The 16,919-nt window shown below is 42.0% G+C and overlaps 1 protein-coding gene across 5 annotated transcripts in view; it reads left to right on the top strand.

Annotated features, from left to right (window-relative positions):
- The window catches only part of CCNT2 (cyclin T2), a 51,860-nt gene that overhangs the window by 10,800 nt on the left and 24,141 nt on the right, over positions 1 to 16,919 (top strand). For all 5 annotated transcript variants that reach the window (XM_075933281.1, XM_075933283.1, XM_075933284.1 and 2 more), the window contains 3 exons: positions 6,918 to 7,046; positions 9,200 to 9,260; positions 9,955 to 10,017. In XM_075933281.1, the coding sequence (XP_075789396.1) occupies positions 6,918 to 7,046; positions 9,200 to 9,260; positions 9,955 to 10,017 (253 nt within the window). The remainder of the gene's footprint in view (positions 1 to 6,917; positions 7,047 to 9,199; positions 9,261 to 9,954; positions 10,018 to 16,919) is intronic.

Genomic DNA, 16,919 nt, shown 5'->3' on the forward strand with positions numbered 1-16,919 from the left:
CATGTTTTTGCAGAAAAACTTGCCAGCTGTCTACACTGACCGCTTGAATTTCCGCAAAAGCACTGACGATCTCATGTAAGATTGTCAGCGCTTTTGCGGAAATACTATGCTGCTCTCGTTCGGGCAAAGGTCTTTTTCCGAAAAACTTTTGCACAAAAGGGCCAGTGTAGACAGCAGATATTTGTTTTCCGCAAAAAAGCCCCGATCGCGAAAATGGCGGTCGGGGCTTTTTTGCGGAAAAGCACTTCTAGATTGGCCACAGACGCTTTTCCGCAAAAAGTGCTTTTGCGGAAAAGCATCCTGCCAGTCTAGACGCGCTTTTCCGCAAATGCTTTTAATGGAAAACTTTTCCGTTAAAGCCTTTCTGGAAAATCATGCCAATGTAGATGTAGCCTTACTGTATAACCCGGTTTCATCTCCATCCACTGCAATGAATGACCCGAATGCACTGCACTGCTTCTCATTCCGGTCCAGTTCCCCCACACTTCAGGTCCTTATCAGATATGACTCCTTCCATTTTCACAGATCTTCCCTCTTCCCCATCTAAGAGTCCCAGTATTACCAGGTACAGTAGACTTCGGATAATCCGGCTCCTTTGGGACCTAGGTGGTGCCGGATTATCAGATATGCCGGAGTATCGGGAGGTACTCCGGCGGGGGGCTGTGACAGGTCTACTGGGACCCGCACTGCATCTGGGGAGGTAGGCGGGGAACAGCACAGCGAGGGGCAAACCCTCCTCCGTTTTGCAGGAAGGCTCTGCTCCGCCGCTTCCCCAAGTCTGCTGCTCATCAGTTTCAGCAGCAGCGGTGGACTTGCGGAAGCGGCGGAGCAGAGCAGCTGGGGTGCTGCCAGGTTGGTCCCACAGCACTGCCCCTTCCCCCCTGCTCGGGAATAACTACTGCAATCCAGAGGGTGGAGAGCTTGCTCCCTTCCCGGAAACTCTCGGTGGTGGCGCGGGGCTGAGCGCAGCTGGAACGGGGCAAGTTCAGGGACTTAGCTCTTGTCGCCTCTCCTCAGCTGGCCTGTCACCGGCAGCTGCGCGGGGCTGCCTACAAAACTGCAGAGGGTTTACCCCTCGCCATGCTGTCGTCCCCCCCCCGCCAGCCGGACGCAGTGCGGGTCCCGGCAGACCCGTCATGGGTATAAATCCCCTTCCCCTCTTCCCTTTCCCAGCCGCAAGCGCCCATGGGGCTCACAGCAGCTCCAGTTGTCCAGCTGGCCAGAGCACTTCTGGGTTCTAGTTGGTGCCAGACTATCAAGAGTGCTGGACCACTGGATGCTGGACAGTTGGGGTTTTATTGTACCTTGTTTAGTGTACTCTTTTCCCTCCATCCTGGTCTAGATTTTATCCTCTTCATATTTGAGTATGGTGTCTAACACATCCACATTGACTGGTTATTTGCAGGAGGGTCATAGAACACAGCAGACATAGGTGCCCTGCTCTTAGTTTCTGTGCTTGTCCAGAGTAGCATTTGCAAGAAAAGTCTTGCTTTGCCTTTTAACCCAGGATTGGAGCATGCTCACTAATGCTGTTGGGATGGCTCACGAACTTCTGGTTATACATAGGAGCTGTGAGTAGCTGGATTGTGCTCAGGCAACACTGTATCTTGATTTTAACTGTACTTATGATATGAAACTTTTCAAAAATTATGACTGGGCCAAGTTTTAGCTGGTTTTCACAAGAACCACAAAAGACACTTTTCTAACATACAAGGTACCGTATTTTCCGGCGTATAGGGCGACTGGGCGTATAAGACGACCCCCTAATTTTTTAATTAAAAGATAGGGTTTCATCTTATACCTCAGCGCCCCTCCACCTCCTTTGCTCCCGGTGTCCCTGGTCTGCTGGAGACGGTCCCCAGCAGACCAGAGGCACCGGGAGCAAAGCCGCAGCAGCTTTGCAAAGCCTTGGGGGAAGCTGGAGGGGGGGACAGCCCAGGCGCGCCTGGGATGCCCTGCCGCCCGCTTCCCCCGAGGCTTTGAAAACCGCGGAGGGGCTCCGGCGGGGGGGCAGCCCTGGCGCGCCTGGGATGCCCCGCCGCCAGCTTCCCCCGAGGCTTTGAAAGCCGCGGAGGGGCTCGGGCGGGGGGGCAGCCCAGGCGCGCCTGGGATTCCCCGCCGCCGGAGCCCCTCTGCGGCTTTGCAAAGCCTCGGGGGAAGCCGGCGGCGGGGCATCCCAGGCGTACCTGGGCTGCCCCCCCGCCGGAGCCCCTCCGCGGCTTTCAAAGCCTCGGGGGAAGCCGGCGGCGGGGCATCCCAGGCGCGCCTGGGATGTATACCCGGCGTACAAGACGACCCCCGATTTTTGGGGGATGTTTTTTAACATCAGAGGTCGTCTTGTACGCCGGAATATACGGTACCTTCTGCTTATTATGCTATTCCAGAGCATGATAGTGGTCATCAAATAAAAGATCACCAGAATTTTTTTAAATAGCAAAACATTATTTAGTAGACTTGTTCTCAAGCAACTGGATCAATCTGGCTGAGCCTTTCAAAATAAGTTAGAATTAACTGCTTTACCTGAAAAATAGGAGTGGCAAATAGAAAATGCACTTTCTCAAAAAATCAGTTTCTTTAATATTTTTTTTAAATGTTAGCAGAAATAAAATCCTATTTATGTATTCTGATCCTAAAAACTCCAGTCTATTAGCAGGGCTTTTTAGAGCGGTGCTTCAGTTTTGGCATTGTATATAAATATCAGAATATTTACATTGAATTAATACAGAGCCAATTACTGCAGTTTGCATTGAGGTCTTTTTGGTCCTAGAAGTGTGTGTATATCACTTTTCCTTCTCCAAAGTAATGTGCATTCAAACATACATTATTTGTCAATGCAACATCTAGTTCATGAATCGTGGTGCATTTATTGCATTCTTCATGCACACATTTTGTGTTCAGTATTATGGGACTGTTCCAGACCAGGATTTTCCTATGAAATCAGAATAAAGGATTGTAATAGAGCTCACTCACTTCTGAGCTTAATATTTACTTGAATGAACTTTCTGAATTTAACACATTTCAAAAGAAATATCCTGTTCTAATCAGTGGCTGGAAAACTATTTTACTCGTGAATAGTTGCATATTCTTAAATGCCAGAATGGAACATCATGATCCTCTAGTATGACCTCATGCAGGTCAGCGAGATCCATCAGCCAGACACGTGGGAAAGAATTCAGTGCAGTAACTTGGACCTCTCCACACCTTGTCACATCTTCAACCCTTAGATATATTAACTTCCAACAGTTGCAGAGGGCTCACATGCCATAGGTGATCTCATCATATCCTCGTCCCCTCCATAAATTTATCAGGTTCAGTTTTGAAATCAGTTAGGTTTTGTTTTGTTTCAGATTTCACTCATCTAATGATTAGAAATCTGTCAAATTTCAAGCCCAGACATGACCAGTTTATATTTTCAACTTCTCTCCTCTGTTGGACTAACATTTACATTTATCTTAAATAACCACTCTCTCTTCCTGTTGTTTATCTGTCTGTTGTGTTTAAAGCAAGCAATCATATCTTCTCTCAAGTCTAACCTAGAGGTGGAAAACCTTTTTTGGTTTGGGGGCTGCTGACTCACATTAAAATTAATCGGGGGCAGGAGGCACACACAAGTGAGAAGCAAAAAAAAAAAAAAACCCAGCCAAACCCCCAAAACAAACCTTCACTGATGTGGCCTCTGAGGGCATGTCTACACAGTAGGGCTATAGCCGATATATGATGTGCAGTTGAGCTATGTCAGTTGCGTAGCTTAAGTCAAAATAACTTATTTTGGCTTTTGGCACTGTCGGCACAGCAGGAAGTCTGAGAGCACTCTTCCTCCGGCTTCCCTTACTCGTAAAATGAGGGTTACAGGAGTCTGAGTAAGAAGTCCTTCAGCAACATTAGGTCGACATTATGTTGTAATAACTGCTTGCTGTTTGGACGCAGACTAAATAACATTGCTGTGTAGACAGTCTGACTGAGAAGGAGAAGGACACTCCCATTTCCCTCCCACACCAGAGCCTAGGGGGGACAGCTTGGTAGATTGTTGCTCCAGCTCTGTGGTGGGGCAGTGGGGTGGCCTGGAGTACCAGCATAGGTTCCTCAATGTATGTGTGGTAGGGAGAGCCCCAAGCCTTAAGCCAAATCCGGTCCCCAGGCCTTAGGTTCCCCATCCTGGCTAAACAAACCAAGCTCCTTAAAAATGACGAGTAGACCTGTGGCACCTTAGAGTTGAACAAAAAAAAATATATAGTATCATGAGCTTTTCTGGGCCAAACCTACTTCTTCAGATGAGGGTCCTGAAGTCACTCATGATTCTCTCTCTCTTCCTCCACTACTCATTTTTAAAATTACAAACTAACACGGCTCTCCTGAGACTTTTAAACAAGCACCTAACATGTTCTCACATAAGGACCGTTCTCCATTCCTCTGATTATCTTTGGCTCCTCACCTGTCTGTTTGAATTAATTTTTCTTAAACATAGGAGATCACATTTGTTCCGATGAGGTTTCACCAGTGTCTTATAATGGTAATAACACTTCTCTAGAGCTATTGGAATTACGTTGTCAGATTCATCCTGATTGCACAAACCATTTTAATGCCTGCATCATATTGGCGACTCAGTCATCCTGTGATCAAGCAGTACAGCCAGGTCTTTCTCCTGCTTTGTTGCTTCCAATTGATGTGTTCAGCTGATGGATAGAAAGTCTTAAACAATTACATTTTTCCATTACTCGAGTTTTCAAATCTTGTATGATAGTCAGGTCCTCTTCTATATTGGCAATACCTCCCAACTTTGTGGTATTCACAGATTTTAACAACACATTTGCACTATTTATGCCAAATCACCAATGAAAATGTTAAATAATATTAGTCCAGAGACTGATCCCTGGTGAACTCCACTGGTAATCTCCCTCCAATCTGGGAGTTTACCTTTCTTTGTGTTGTAGTCTCCCCTTTATTTCCTTTTCCTACTTTTGAATTCTCATTTTAATCCCCATCTTCTCCAATTTAACTAATTTTCCATGTGGAAATGTCATGCATTACTGAAATCCAGCTTCGATCTGCTGCATACCTTATTTTCTACAAAAAAGAAATCTTAAAGAAAGACATCAGTTGGTCTAACCATAGGTCTTTTGTTAAAACCGTGTTGTGTGTATTTTTTTTCCAGTTACCATTTACCTCTATATTAATAACTACTTGCTTTTTCAAATATATTTCTAGGGCCTTTCATGGAGTTGAGGTCAACTGACAGCATTGTTTCCTAGATCACTTTTTTCCTTAAAAATGGATAGTACATTAGCAATGCTTCAGTCATCGAGTACTTGCTGTAGGGCTTGCAGTTTCATGTGCAAGTTCCTTTAATATTAATGGATAGAGATTCTGGTCCCCTGATTTAACAGTTTTAAAAGGGATCAAATTTAACTTCTATCTTGGGTGTGGTAATTTTCAACTTCCTTATCTTCAAATCCATTTGCCACAGAGCTGCTAGCCCTGAGTTCCTTGTTACCCTTATTAAAAACTGAGACCAAAAAAATCAGTTAGGTGTTGTACCATGCTTTCTAATTGCAGAAAGTAACCTGTCAGTGCTTAGCAATCCCTTCTTCTTCTTTTACTTGTTTTCTTTTTATTTATACAACTAAAAAGCTTTTTACTATTGGTTTTAATTTCCTTTGCATAGTCCAACTCTGCATAGCTTTTGGCAGTTCTCATTATTTCTCTCTTACAGTTTCTGACCTTGAAGAGGCAGCTTTTCTTGTTGATCCATCCCTTCTTCTGTTGCTTGTCGGATTTCTGCTTTTTCTTAATAATTTGAGATTCTTGTTCATTCAATTTGGTCTGTAGCCTTTGCCTACAATTTTTTTTCTCCTTATTTGGGGGTGCAGGCTTCAAATGTCTACAATTTTGACAATCATCCAATCATCTTTCACATTAAGAGCCTTTTTTCCCCAAACTAATTGTCCTAATTTACTAAAGTTTGCTCTTTTGAAATGAAGGGCCATAATTACAGACTATTTATGTTTATCCTTCTATTTAATTTAGTTTTAATTAAGTTCATGAAACACTGGAACCAAGGTTTTCCTCTACAGCCAGTTCTTCAGTGAGATTCTTGCTACTTACCAGAACTACTAAATCTAAAATGGAATCAGCTCTTCTTGGTTTGATGACTGTTTGATGAAGTAATGTCAGCTATTTGTTGGAATTAATTTAGCTTGAAACATTTCTTGATCATAGTACAGTTTGATGTTGTGGTTTTCAAAGTATGGGTCAGTACTGGGTCTCGGAAGGTCAAGCACTGGGTCACTTTGCTGTTAGGTGTGCCCCAGCAGTGGACGCCAATAGGTTTGGCTCCTACATAAGAAGTCTCCGGAATTCTAAGTGTTGCCCCTGCCCTAACTACTAGCTCCTCACTCCCATTAGTTGGTTCCTGTCCAATGGAAGCTTTTGGGGGGTGGGGCAGTGGGTGCTGGTCACTTCTGGGGTACAGTATGGGCTGAGGTGCAAGGACAAGCAGAAAACCTGCCTTAGTGTCCCTGCAGCACTACTGACCAGGAGCCGCTGGAAGTAAGCCTATGTCCCAGTCTCCTTCCTCATCCCTGAGGCCCCCTCTGTCATTCCTGGGCCCACCACATAGCCTGCATTCTAATCAAAAGATATTTTGATAGGTTGCAGGCATCAACAGTTTTTTCAGCTGGGTCACAAGAGTTTGAAAACCACTGGTTTAATGCTTACAATTTTTTTCTCTTTAGGTGAGCAGGAGAATGCTGATACTGAAATTCAACTAGAGTAACTCTCATTTTTTACTCTGTATATTTTCTCATCTCTAGTATAAACTTTTTAATACATTTTGCAGTTCACATTCTCCATGTAACTCTAAGCCCTGCTTGCAGAAAAGAATAATTTTTTTCAAAACTAAAAATTATCATCTCTTACAGATAATTTCTCCTACTGCATTGTTTTTGGCTGCTAAAGTAGAAGAACAGCCACGAAAACTGGAACATGTTATCAAAGTAGCACATGCCTGCCTTCATCCTCAAGAGCAACAGCTGGATACAAAAAGTGATGTATGTGGATGTGATGTTTTAAACCTAATTGAAATTCTTCTCAAGATACAGTTGGCACATCAGATGAATTTCTTGACTGGATTAATATCCTCAGCCAGATATAGAAGGCACTTCCAATATTTAAATCATTAATTTGTCTTGCATGTAATTTAATAGTATAGTCATTACTGGACCTATCATGATTACTAATGTTTCATGAAAACTAAAGTGTGTCATTCCCTTTTTGTTTGGACACTTGTGCATATAATAACTTTTCTACTGTATTTTCATTTAACTTTTGTGATAGGTTAATATTGATTAACATATGTACCTATCATAAGGACACAGTAACTTTTACATGCTGGGTGTGTTTTTAATACTAGTTTAGAAGCTGATAAATGTTTTGCCTTACTTATCAATAATAGAACCTCCGTTAGAAACATCTTGGGAATAGAGTTTGATCGTAATTGAAATGTTCATACTGGAACAGAAAACATTACTTTCAAAATCTTATTGATAAACTAGGCAAATATAACTTAGATAGGGCCACGATAAGGTGGGTGCATAATTGGCTGGATAACCGTAGTCAGAGAGTTGTTGTTAACGGTTCTAAATCCTGCTGGAAAGGGATAACAAGTGGAGTTCCTCAAGGGTCTGTTTTGGGACCCGTACTGTTCAATATCTTCATCAATGATGTAGATATTGGGATAGAGAGTACGCTTATTAAGTTTGCAGATGATACCAAACTGGGTGGGGTTGCAACTTCTTTGGAGGATAGGGACATAATTCAAAATGAGGGTAGCAAGTTAGAGAAATGGTCAGAGGTAAACAGGATGAGGTTTAATAAAGAGAAATGCAAAGTGCTCCACTTAGGAAGGAACAATCAGTTCCATACATACAAGATGGGAAGCGACTGTCTAGGAAGGAGCATGGTGGAAAGGGATCTAGGGGTCATAGTGGACCACAAGTAGAATAACAGTGTGATGCTGTTGCAAAAAAAGCAAATATGATTCTAGGTTGTATCAACAGGTGAGTTGTAAGCAAAACTCGTGAAGTCATTCTGCCGCTCTACTCTGCACTAGTTAGGCCTCAGCTGGAGTACTGTGTCCAGTTCTGGGCGCCACATTTCAAGAAAGATGTGGAGAAATTGGAAAGGGTACAGAGAAGAGCGACAAGAATGATTAAAGGTTTAGAGAACATGACCTATGAAGCCAGGCTTCATGAACTTGTTTAGTTTGGAAAAAAGAAGATTAAGGGAGGACATGATAGCGGTTTTCAAATATCTAAAAGGGTGTCACAAGGAGGAAGGAGAAAATTTGTTCCTCTTGGTTTCTGAGGACAGGACAAGGAATAATGGGCTTAAAGTGCAGCAGGGGAGGTTTAGATTGGACATTAGGAATATATTCCTAACTGTCAGGGTGGTCAACTATTGGAATAAATTGCCAAGGGAGGTGGTGGAATCTCCCTCTCTGGAGATATTTAAGAACAGGTTAGATAGACATCTGTCAGGGATGGTGTAGATGGAGCTTGGTCCTGCCTTGAGGGCGGGGGGCTGGACTCGATGACCTCTTGAGGTCCCTTCCAGTCCTATGATTCTATGAAAAGTTCTTTCAAAAGTTACAACTGACTATTGGCTTAATACAGCTTTGAAACTTTACTGCGCAGAAGATGATGCTTTCAACCATTTTAATTTAAATGAAACAAGCAGAGAAACAGTTTCATTACCTTGTTAAATCTTTTATATACATTTTTCTTTTTCTGGTTTCTGCTGCTGCATGACTTTCGTGCAGTTCCAAACGAGGCGTGTAATTAACTGGTCAGTTTGTAATTCTGAGGTTCTACTCTATTGGAATAGGAAAATTCCCCATCAGGCAGCAATCATATTTTCTTGTGGAATACAGTACTTATTTTCATGCTCAATTATGAAAATAGTTCTCTCAGATTTTATTTATGCTCCCAGTGAGTGGCTAAATTACCTTTGTGAGAGCAAGGAAATTTTCTCAAATAGTTAACTTTTAATTGACAATCCAGATGTGTATCAGAACATAGTAAATCAAACGTAAGTACATTTGAGGTCTTACCATGTTGTCTGTGCCGTTTCTATTTGAGACTTTGGTAAGTAAAATACATTTCTCTAGTAGGTCTTGATAGTAACTTTTTTTTTAACATTTCAGGCATACCTTCAGCAGGCCCAAGAACTGGTTATACTTGAAACAATAATGCTTCAGACTTTAGGTATGTTATATTAAATGGCATCTTGCCTGCACAATTTTTCAGATAGATTTGGCATTAAAATCAATATCTAAACACTGATCAATGCATAACAGCATTTCAAAAATTGGACAGTTATTAAATATATTCAATATTTTTATTCAAATTGCATTTATAAACTACTGAAATGTCAACTTTTGATTTACTGGAAGAGCCACATAGAGATGTATGAACTTAGTCACATGCTAAACTGAAATCTGCAGGCCTCTTCAAGCAAATGGGAAAAGCTTTATACCACAGTTGTATCGCTTTTGTTTTTCCTGCTGTTATAAAAACTAAACCACAAAAGTACTCTGGATGACATGGTCATCATTATTCTTAGTGACATCACCACTTGTAGAATAATTTCATTTTATGATTAGAAACTTAAACCATTTTCTGAGCCACAAAGTATGTGAATGTTTCATATTAGCAAATGAGAACTCTGACTGAAAGCCATATAAAGCATATTTTTACTGAATTTATTCCATATTGTTTACAAAAGAATTGTTGTGAAATGAGGGTCAAATCACAATTCCCTGATGTGGCTTATTGACTTTAGGGAGGGGAGCACTGCAGTGTTCATGAGCTGCAGAGAGTGGCATTTGACACATTAGATCTTTGTTTTGTATAAATACAAATGTACTGCAACTTCTGAAACAAATTCTTAATTTTTCAGGTTTTGAGATTACCATTGAACATCCACACACAGATGTTGTGAAATGTACGCAGTTAGTGAGAGGTCAGTGATCTTCAATACAGTGATTTATGAAGTGTCTTCCCCAGTGTGAGTAAATATTGACACATCTATTTTCTCTGCTTATCTGTTACCCAAAAAGCACTCTTCAAACTTATATATTTCCGGTTACTAAAAGCCAGATTTTGAAAACGTTCTTTAAATGTTAGTGGCCTGTATAATTAAGAAGAGTATACAGGATTTCCTTGATGAGTCCATCAATTATTAGATCTTTTACTCTTTTTTTTTTCTGTCACTCTTCTCTACTTATTCCATGGGCCTGTCATCTCAATTCTTCCTTGCAGTCCCCTCAGTAGGCAATCACAGAAGTAGTTCTACTTAGTCTCCTATGGTCTGATTTGGAAGAAACAAGTCCTTGAGATCCCTCATTACTTCTGCCCTATCTGGGTGCCACCAGATATTTGGGATGACCATTCATGATTTCATTCATAAAGTGCTTCTCTTATAATATCTGCTGCAGAATTAAATACATTAGAAGGCTAGCTAATTTGAATATGCAACTTTCTACAAGTAAAACTCTTGCATGGATACAATCATCCTGTGTTCTTGTTGAGTTCTGCTCTGTCAATGCATACATCAGCAAGCAGTGATGGGCAGAGTACATAGAAGATCTACCACATGCAAACGCTTTTGAGAGATGTGACTGATGCTATAAATAAGAACAGTATCTCTGTAATCTGAGAGCTATTTTATTTGAATTGGAGTAGTGTTGGCAAGCAATTAAATAACTTATAGTCAACCAGTGATTGCATCCTTGTGTAACTTTTTCCAGTAGAGTGACTGTAGCTAAGTGGCTATTGGTGTTTATAAGCCTATATATCTGTGTTAAGATTTCTACAGTGTATTCTGTGCTGAAATTGGTCTACAAGATCTTGGTATGGTATTAGTGGTTTTTTCCCAAAAATTCCATACAAGAGCCATCTAACTGGCTTTTAGGATGTAAGAATATAAAACTAAACTAACTGTAATAGCATTCAAAATAGTATGATCACTCAAATGTATGTCCCTTGTTAAGAAAAAAATTGCAGGAGATTATTCTCTAGTCCCATCTATTTTCAGAATTAAGTATCCAAGATACTAGTTTTAGTTTTTCCATCAATGGTGTAGGAAGAAATTAACTTGGATAAGCTTATTATGAATATACTTATATTCTGCTTGTGCATGAAGCTAGGACCATCTGTTTAGGTAGGGTTGCATTTTAAAAACACAGATCTTTTTCTTTAAAGAGGTGCTGCTGATGTGATGATTTGAAATTTATTTTAAAATTGGGGTGTGGCTGGAATATGATCATGGCAGTCCTGTGCGTCCTTAAAGATTTATATCCGTCTATAGAAAAATTGCTGGAGTTTGATTGAGCAGATCTGGTTCAGTAAATAGGTTTTGTGTGTAGAGATGTTAAATTTAATCAACTAATTGACTAGTTAGTGGAATTTCCATCAACTACTTGATAAGTGGGGGAACCGCAGCATAGTTTATATTCTTATAGTGAAACAAGGTTTACAGGAGCGGTGGACAAAGGCTTCTGCTGTCGACCGATCTGCGTTTTGACTTGCGCACTGTGCTGACGATCAGCTGAGTCGGCACAGCGCGGTGGCAATGTTTATTTTAATGAAGCCGGAGATATTTAAATCCCAGCTTCTTTGACCATGTGGGGTAGCTTAGTTTACATGCCTCTGTCGGCAGAGGCATGTAGTCTAGACATAGCCAACGTTATTAGCTTGGGACTCTCTTCTGAATTTCTTCTTGTTGTGGATACTTTGCAGCATTGTCTGTGACCAACCTGCATACTAGACATCTATTACATTTTGAAGAGTTTGTGGATTTGTTTGTGCAAAATTAAGTCATACTTCATGATTACCTACAGAGAACGAAGTGTGCATAAGCAATCCTGCCACTTAAGTTATCTGAATGCACTAACTTTTAACCAGAATATGCTGGGTAAAAGGTTTAAATAATTATTTTTGTTTTTGTTGGAAAAAATTCATGACTATTATTAGCAAATATTTTTATGCACTCTAACAAAATCTAGTCACCTATTCAACATTGTAGTGCAAAGAACATTTGTTACAAATCACGTAATCAAAATAGTTACGGAAAGAGTAATGGAAGCTTTATGAATTTGATTCAGGTGTACTATGTATGGTGATTGTTCAACAAAATGAATGATGTTTGAAGTTGAAATCCTACAAATTTAAAACTGTTCTTTTACTTTCCTTTGCAAGCACATTAATAAATTCTATTACATATTTGAAAATTCAAGAAATTAAATATAAGTGTAATCTATACAAAATGACTTTCCCCAATCAACCACGGGCCTCACCTGTTAGTTTAAATTATTTTTCACAGTTTGTTATAGCTTTTACTGCAACTTCTTCTTGTAAGTATTCTGCTGTATGTGCGTTTCCTGATGCATCCGTTTTTTTCTTTAAGAAAGTCATTCTCTTCTTCTGTTGTCACACAAATACAGCAGGATCTTTGGATATTACTTCACCCATCAGAATTAGGCTAACAATTTTACCCTCTAGACTTTTTGGGCACTTCTCAATTTCATTCATGAACTTTATCTACCAATTTGCCTGTGACCTCTGCTCTGTTGGGTGGACTGCATCCTGGTTTTAATGACTGAACCATGTTGTTAGTGTGGATTCTCAGTTATATGGAAAGGAGAATTTGTTGCATAAACAAACCAGACAATTTTTTCATCAATTACCTCTTTTTATAAGCTGCTGGTTCTTATCACAAACTTATCTATGGTTGTTTCTCAATGATGGCATGGTGGTATGTTTTTGTTCGCTGCAGCAAAGTCCCCAGGAGGTAGGCGAGCAAGGACTGGCAGCCCCATTCTCGGGGAGGCTGACATTTTTACATCAGACTTATATTTTTCCTAAAACTTAATTACTAATAACATTCATCACTAAAGAGTTGGTAGAGTTAGCCCCCAAAATGGGGTTTCAGACATACCTGCTTGTAACAACAAATTTCCTATCTCAGACTCGTACTTGTTTTCCTAGATGCTTGGGTGAAGGGGGCTTTCTGGCACATCTGCCGTAACATTTCCAATCTGCCCATTCGAGAATGAAATTTCAGATCTTATCCTTGCAATGGAGGCCCTTTGGAAGAAAATACCCTATCACTGAAGAGCTTTTTATTTAGTCTAGTGGAGAAATGCATAGGAACCAGCAATGGCTGGAAGCCGAAGCCAAACAAATTTAAAGTAGAATGCAGCACTGAGTTTTAGTTGGAGGAGGGGGGTGATTAACCACCGGAACAAATTGCCAAGGGAAGCAATTGATTCACTATCTCTTGAATTTATCAGATCGAGGTTGGGTATCTTTCTGAAAAATATATGGTAGTCAAAGAACAAATGATTAAGCTCAGTACAAAGAATAACTGAGTGAAATTTAATACACAGAAGCCCATACAAGATCATCTGATGGTGCCTTCTGACTTTAAACTCACTAAATCTGTGAATATTTGAAGATCCAGTGTTAGGATATCTAAGTCTGAGAGAAGAAGATATGGGTATTCTGGTAGGTGGAAGATAGGGGACATCAGGCTGACTCAACATTCTTCATTAGCGGTAACAGACTAGGCAATTGTGGTCCTGTCTCCTTTCTTAAAGTACACAATGTATCTGTAATGACCTGGGAGTAAGAAATTCCCATTCTGAAGACTTTGGTATTGAAAGGAAAATTCATGTTACTAATTAAGATTAAGTCAAAGATTAAGTTACCGGCTCCTGTGCTAGCTAAGAGTTCCAAAGTAAGAAAATATTCCTCTTTCCCATTGCTGAGACTACTGCCCTTTATTTCTGGCGCCCATTCCAGTCTGGTGTTTGGAGCTTAGTTCTAATTAACTTGAATGGCATTAATTAGTGCACTAATTCCCATCTTGGGGACCTTTCTTGATGCATTTGAGCAGAAGCCCCTCACCAATTAGTCGTGCATCTGCACTGGGTCACAAGGTCCTACTGAAAATGAACATTGGCAGCCAGGGACTTTGGTTTGACTTAGCTGCCTTGTGGGAGACCTGTCTCTCTTTTACCCTTCATTGCCAGCTATCTGAAGATAGCCTTTGTCCTTACTCTACTAATGTGGGAATTACACAGAAAGTCTGTAAGCCTTCCAAATCTCCAGTATAATCTGATCATCTATGGTTGAAACTGACAGAAAAAATGACCCTGTGAAAGTGCAGGTAGACCCAAATATATCTTTTCTAGAGGATGTCATGACCATAGCAATTCAGGTAGTGTTCTGAGATGGTTGTGGGAAGACCTAAATAACTTATTAAAGGAAACCTGTCCATTGTGAACTTTACTTCAGGCTTCTTCAGACTATTTTTAAAGGTCTAATAGCAGGCATGTCCAAAGTCTGGCCCACGGGCCAATTGCGGCCCGCGTTCGGATTTAATACGGCCCCCACTTCGCCCCCCCCCCCCCGGCTCCCTCGTGCTCTTTTGAACTGGCGCGCATAGCGCGCCGCTTCAGTCCGCGCCGCCGCCGCGGTCCTAGACCCTGCCCTGTAGGGCACGTCCGCAGCCCCGCTCCCCCGCTTGGCTGCGGGTTCGCCCTGCCCCCGGGCCGCCATGAGGCCGGTGTGCCCTGTGCTCTCCGACCCTGCGGGCCCTCTGCTTTGGGGCTGAGTGTGTGGGGACAGCCCCCGCTTCCTCCCCCTCTCCTGGCTCCCTGGTGTTCCTCTGAACTGGCGCGCACAGCGCGCCGCTTCCGGCTGCACCGCCGCCATCCATGGCGGCCGCCGCGGTCCTAGAGCCTGCCCTGTAGGGCACATCCGCAGCTCCGCTCCCCTGCTCTCTGCCCGCCTCTGACCCTGCGGGCCCTCTGCCTTGGGGCTGAGAGTGCGGGGACGGACTCCGCAGCTTCTGAGATCAGGAAATATCTCCGTATCTGTGATTGGCCCTGCGCACTGTCAGCTTCCTGGCGGGCTCAGGCATGTGGAGCTGCGAACACGCCCGAGCTCATCATTAGACACTTCACCACAAACAGCCACAAAGGCAAGAGAATTCTTGTTGGGCAGTGTATTAGTGCAGTGTATTACTTGGGCAGTGTATTAAACCTCTGGCACTGCGCTCACATGATCCCTTCCCCTTCTGGTCAATTTTAAAAAATGGCGACTGTAAATAAGAGAAGGAAAGTTGACAGTGAGGGCCGCCGCTTCCAGGACAGGTGGAAAGTGGAATATTTCTTCACTGAAATACAGAATCACTGTGTTTGTCTGATATGCCAAGAGACTGTGGCTGTTTATAAGGAATTTAATGTCAAGAGACACTACCAGTCGAGACATAGCACATACGACAAGCTAACAGGGCGCGACCGCAGTGAAAAGTTGAAGCAACTTGAAGCTGTTTTAAAGTCACAACAGCAATTTTTCATAAGAGCCCGTGAGTCAAATGAAAATGCCACAAGGGCGAGCTATGAGGTGGCAACGTTAATTGCTAAAAATTGCAAATCTTTTGCTGAGGGTGACTTTATCAAAGAATGCGTTATGAAAATGGTTGAGAATATCTGTCCCGAGAAGAAGCAAGAGTTTGCCAACATTTGCCTGGCTCGTAACACTGTAGCACGGAGAATTGAAGAGATTTCATCAGATATTAAGAGACAGTTGACGTCCAAAGGAGTGGATTTTGACTTCTTTTCAATAGCCTGTGATGAAAGCACGGACCTATCTGACACAGCTCAGTTGCTGATTTTTATGAGAGGGGTGGACGATGAAATGAATGTGACTGAAGAGCTACTTGACCTCCAGAGCCTTACGGACCAAACAAGAGGAAAAGATTTATTTGTTTCTGTTAGTTCCGCCATAGATGACATGAAACTGCCTTGGAACAAAGTTACTGGGATTATTACTGATGGGGCACCTGCCATGGTTGGTGAACGAAGTGGATTATCAACCCTAATCTGTAACAAGGTGATCGAAGAAGGAGGCAAAGCTATTAAACTCCATTGTATCATTCATCAACAAGTTCTCTGTGCTAAACATCTCAAATATGATCATGTTATGAAACCGGTGCTAAAGACTATTAATTTTATTCGCTCTAAAGCCCTGTGCCACCGCCAGTTTAAACAGTTTCTACTGGACATTCAGGCTGAATACGAAGATGTTTTATATCACAACGATGTAAGATGGCTCAGTCAGGGGTCTGCACTGTAGCGTTTCTACTCTCTCAGAAAGGAAATCGGAGAATTCTTGGAAACAAAGGGACAACCAATGCGAGAACCATCTGATCCTATTTGGCTGGCTGATTTGGGGTTTCTAGTTGACATAACAAAGCATCTGAATGTACTGAACACGAGTCTTCAGGGGAAAGATGCAGCGGTGAACCAGCTTTATTCACACCTCAAAGCCTTTGGGACAAAGCTGCAACTTTTCATAAGGCAGTTGTCTCAAACACAGCCCAATACCATACATTTTTCAGCGTTGCAGGAAATAATGAACAGTTTTCCACAGGACAATATCAGTGCGCAAACGAGCAGGTATGCAGCAGACATTGCATCTCTGGCTGGGGAGTTTAAACGGCGCTTTCAGGATTTTGTAGCTATTGAAAAGGAGATCAGCCTTTTCTCCTCTCCATTCTCTGTTGACCCCGATGATGCTCCAGTTCAGCTGCAGCTCGAGCTCATTGAGCTGCATTGTGACAGCGAGTTACGCAGTCGTCACCAACAGCTCTCTCTTGTGAACTTTTACCGCCAACTGGATAAGAGCCGGTTTCAAGAGATTCAAACATTGGCTAAGAAAATGCTGAGCTTGTTTGGCTCAACATATATGTGTGAGAAGACATTCTCTGCTATGAACTTTAAAAAGAACCGCGTGAGGACAAGACTAAGTGACTCTCACCTGCGTGACATTTTGCGCATCAAAACCACTGCCTTT

Source organism: Pelodiscus sinensis, chromosome 7, assembly GCF_049634645.1.
Source record: "Pelodiscus sinensis isolate JC-2024 chromosome 7, ASM4963464v1, whole genome shotgun sequence".
NCBI classification, from domain to species: Eukaryota; Metazoa; Chordata; order Testudines; family Trionychidae; genus Pelodiscus; species Pelodiscus sinensis.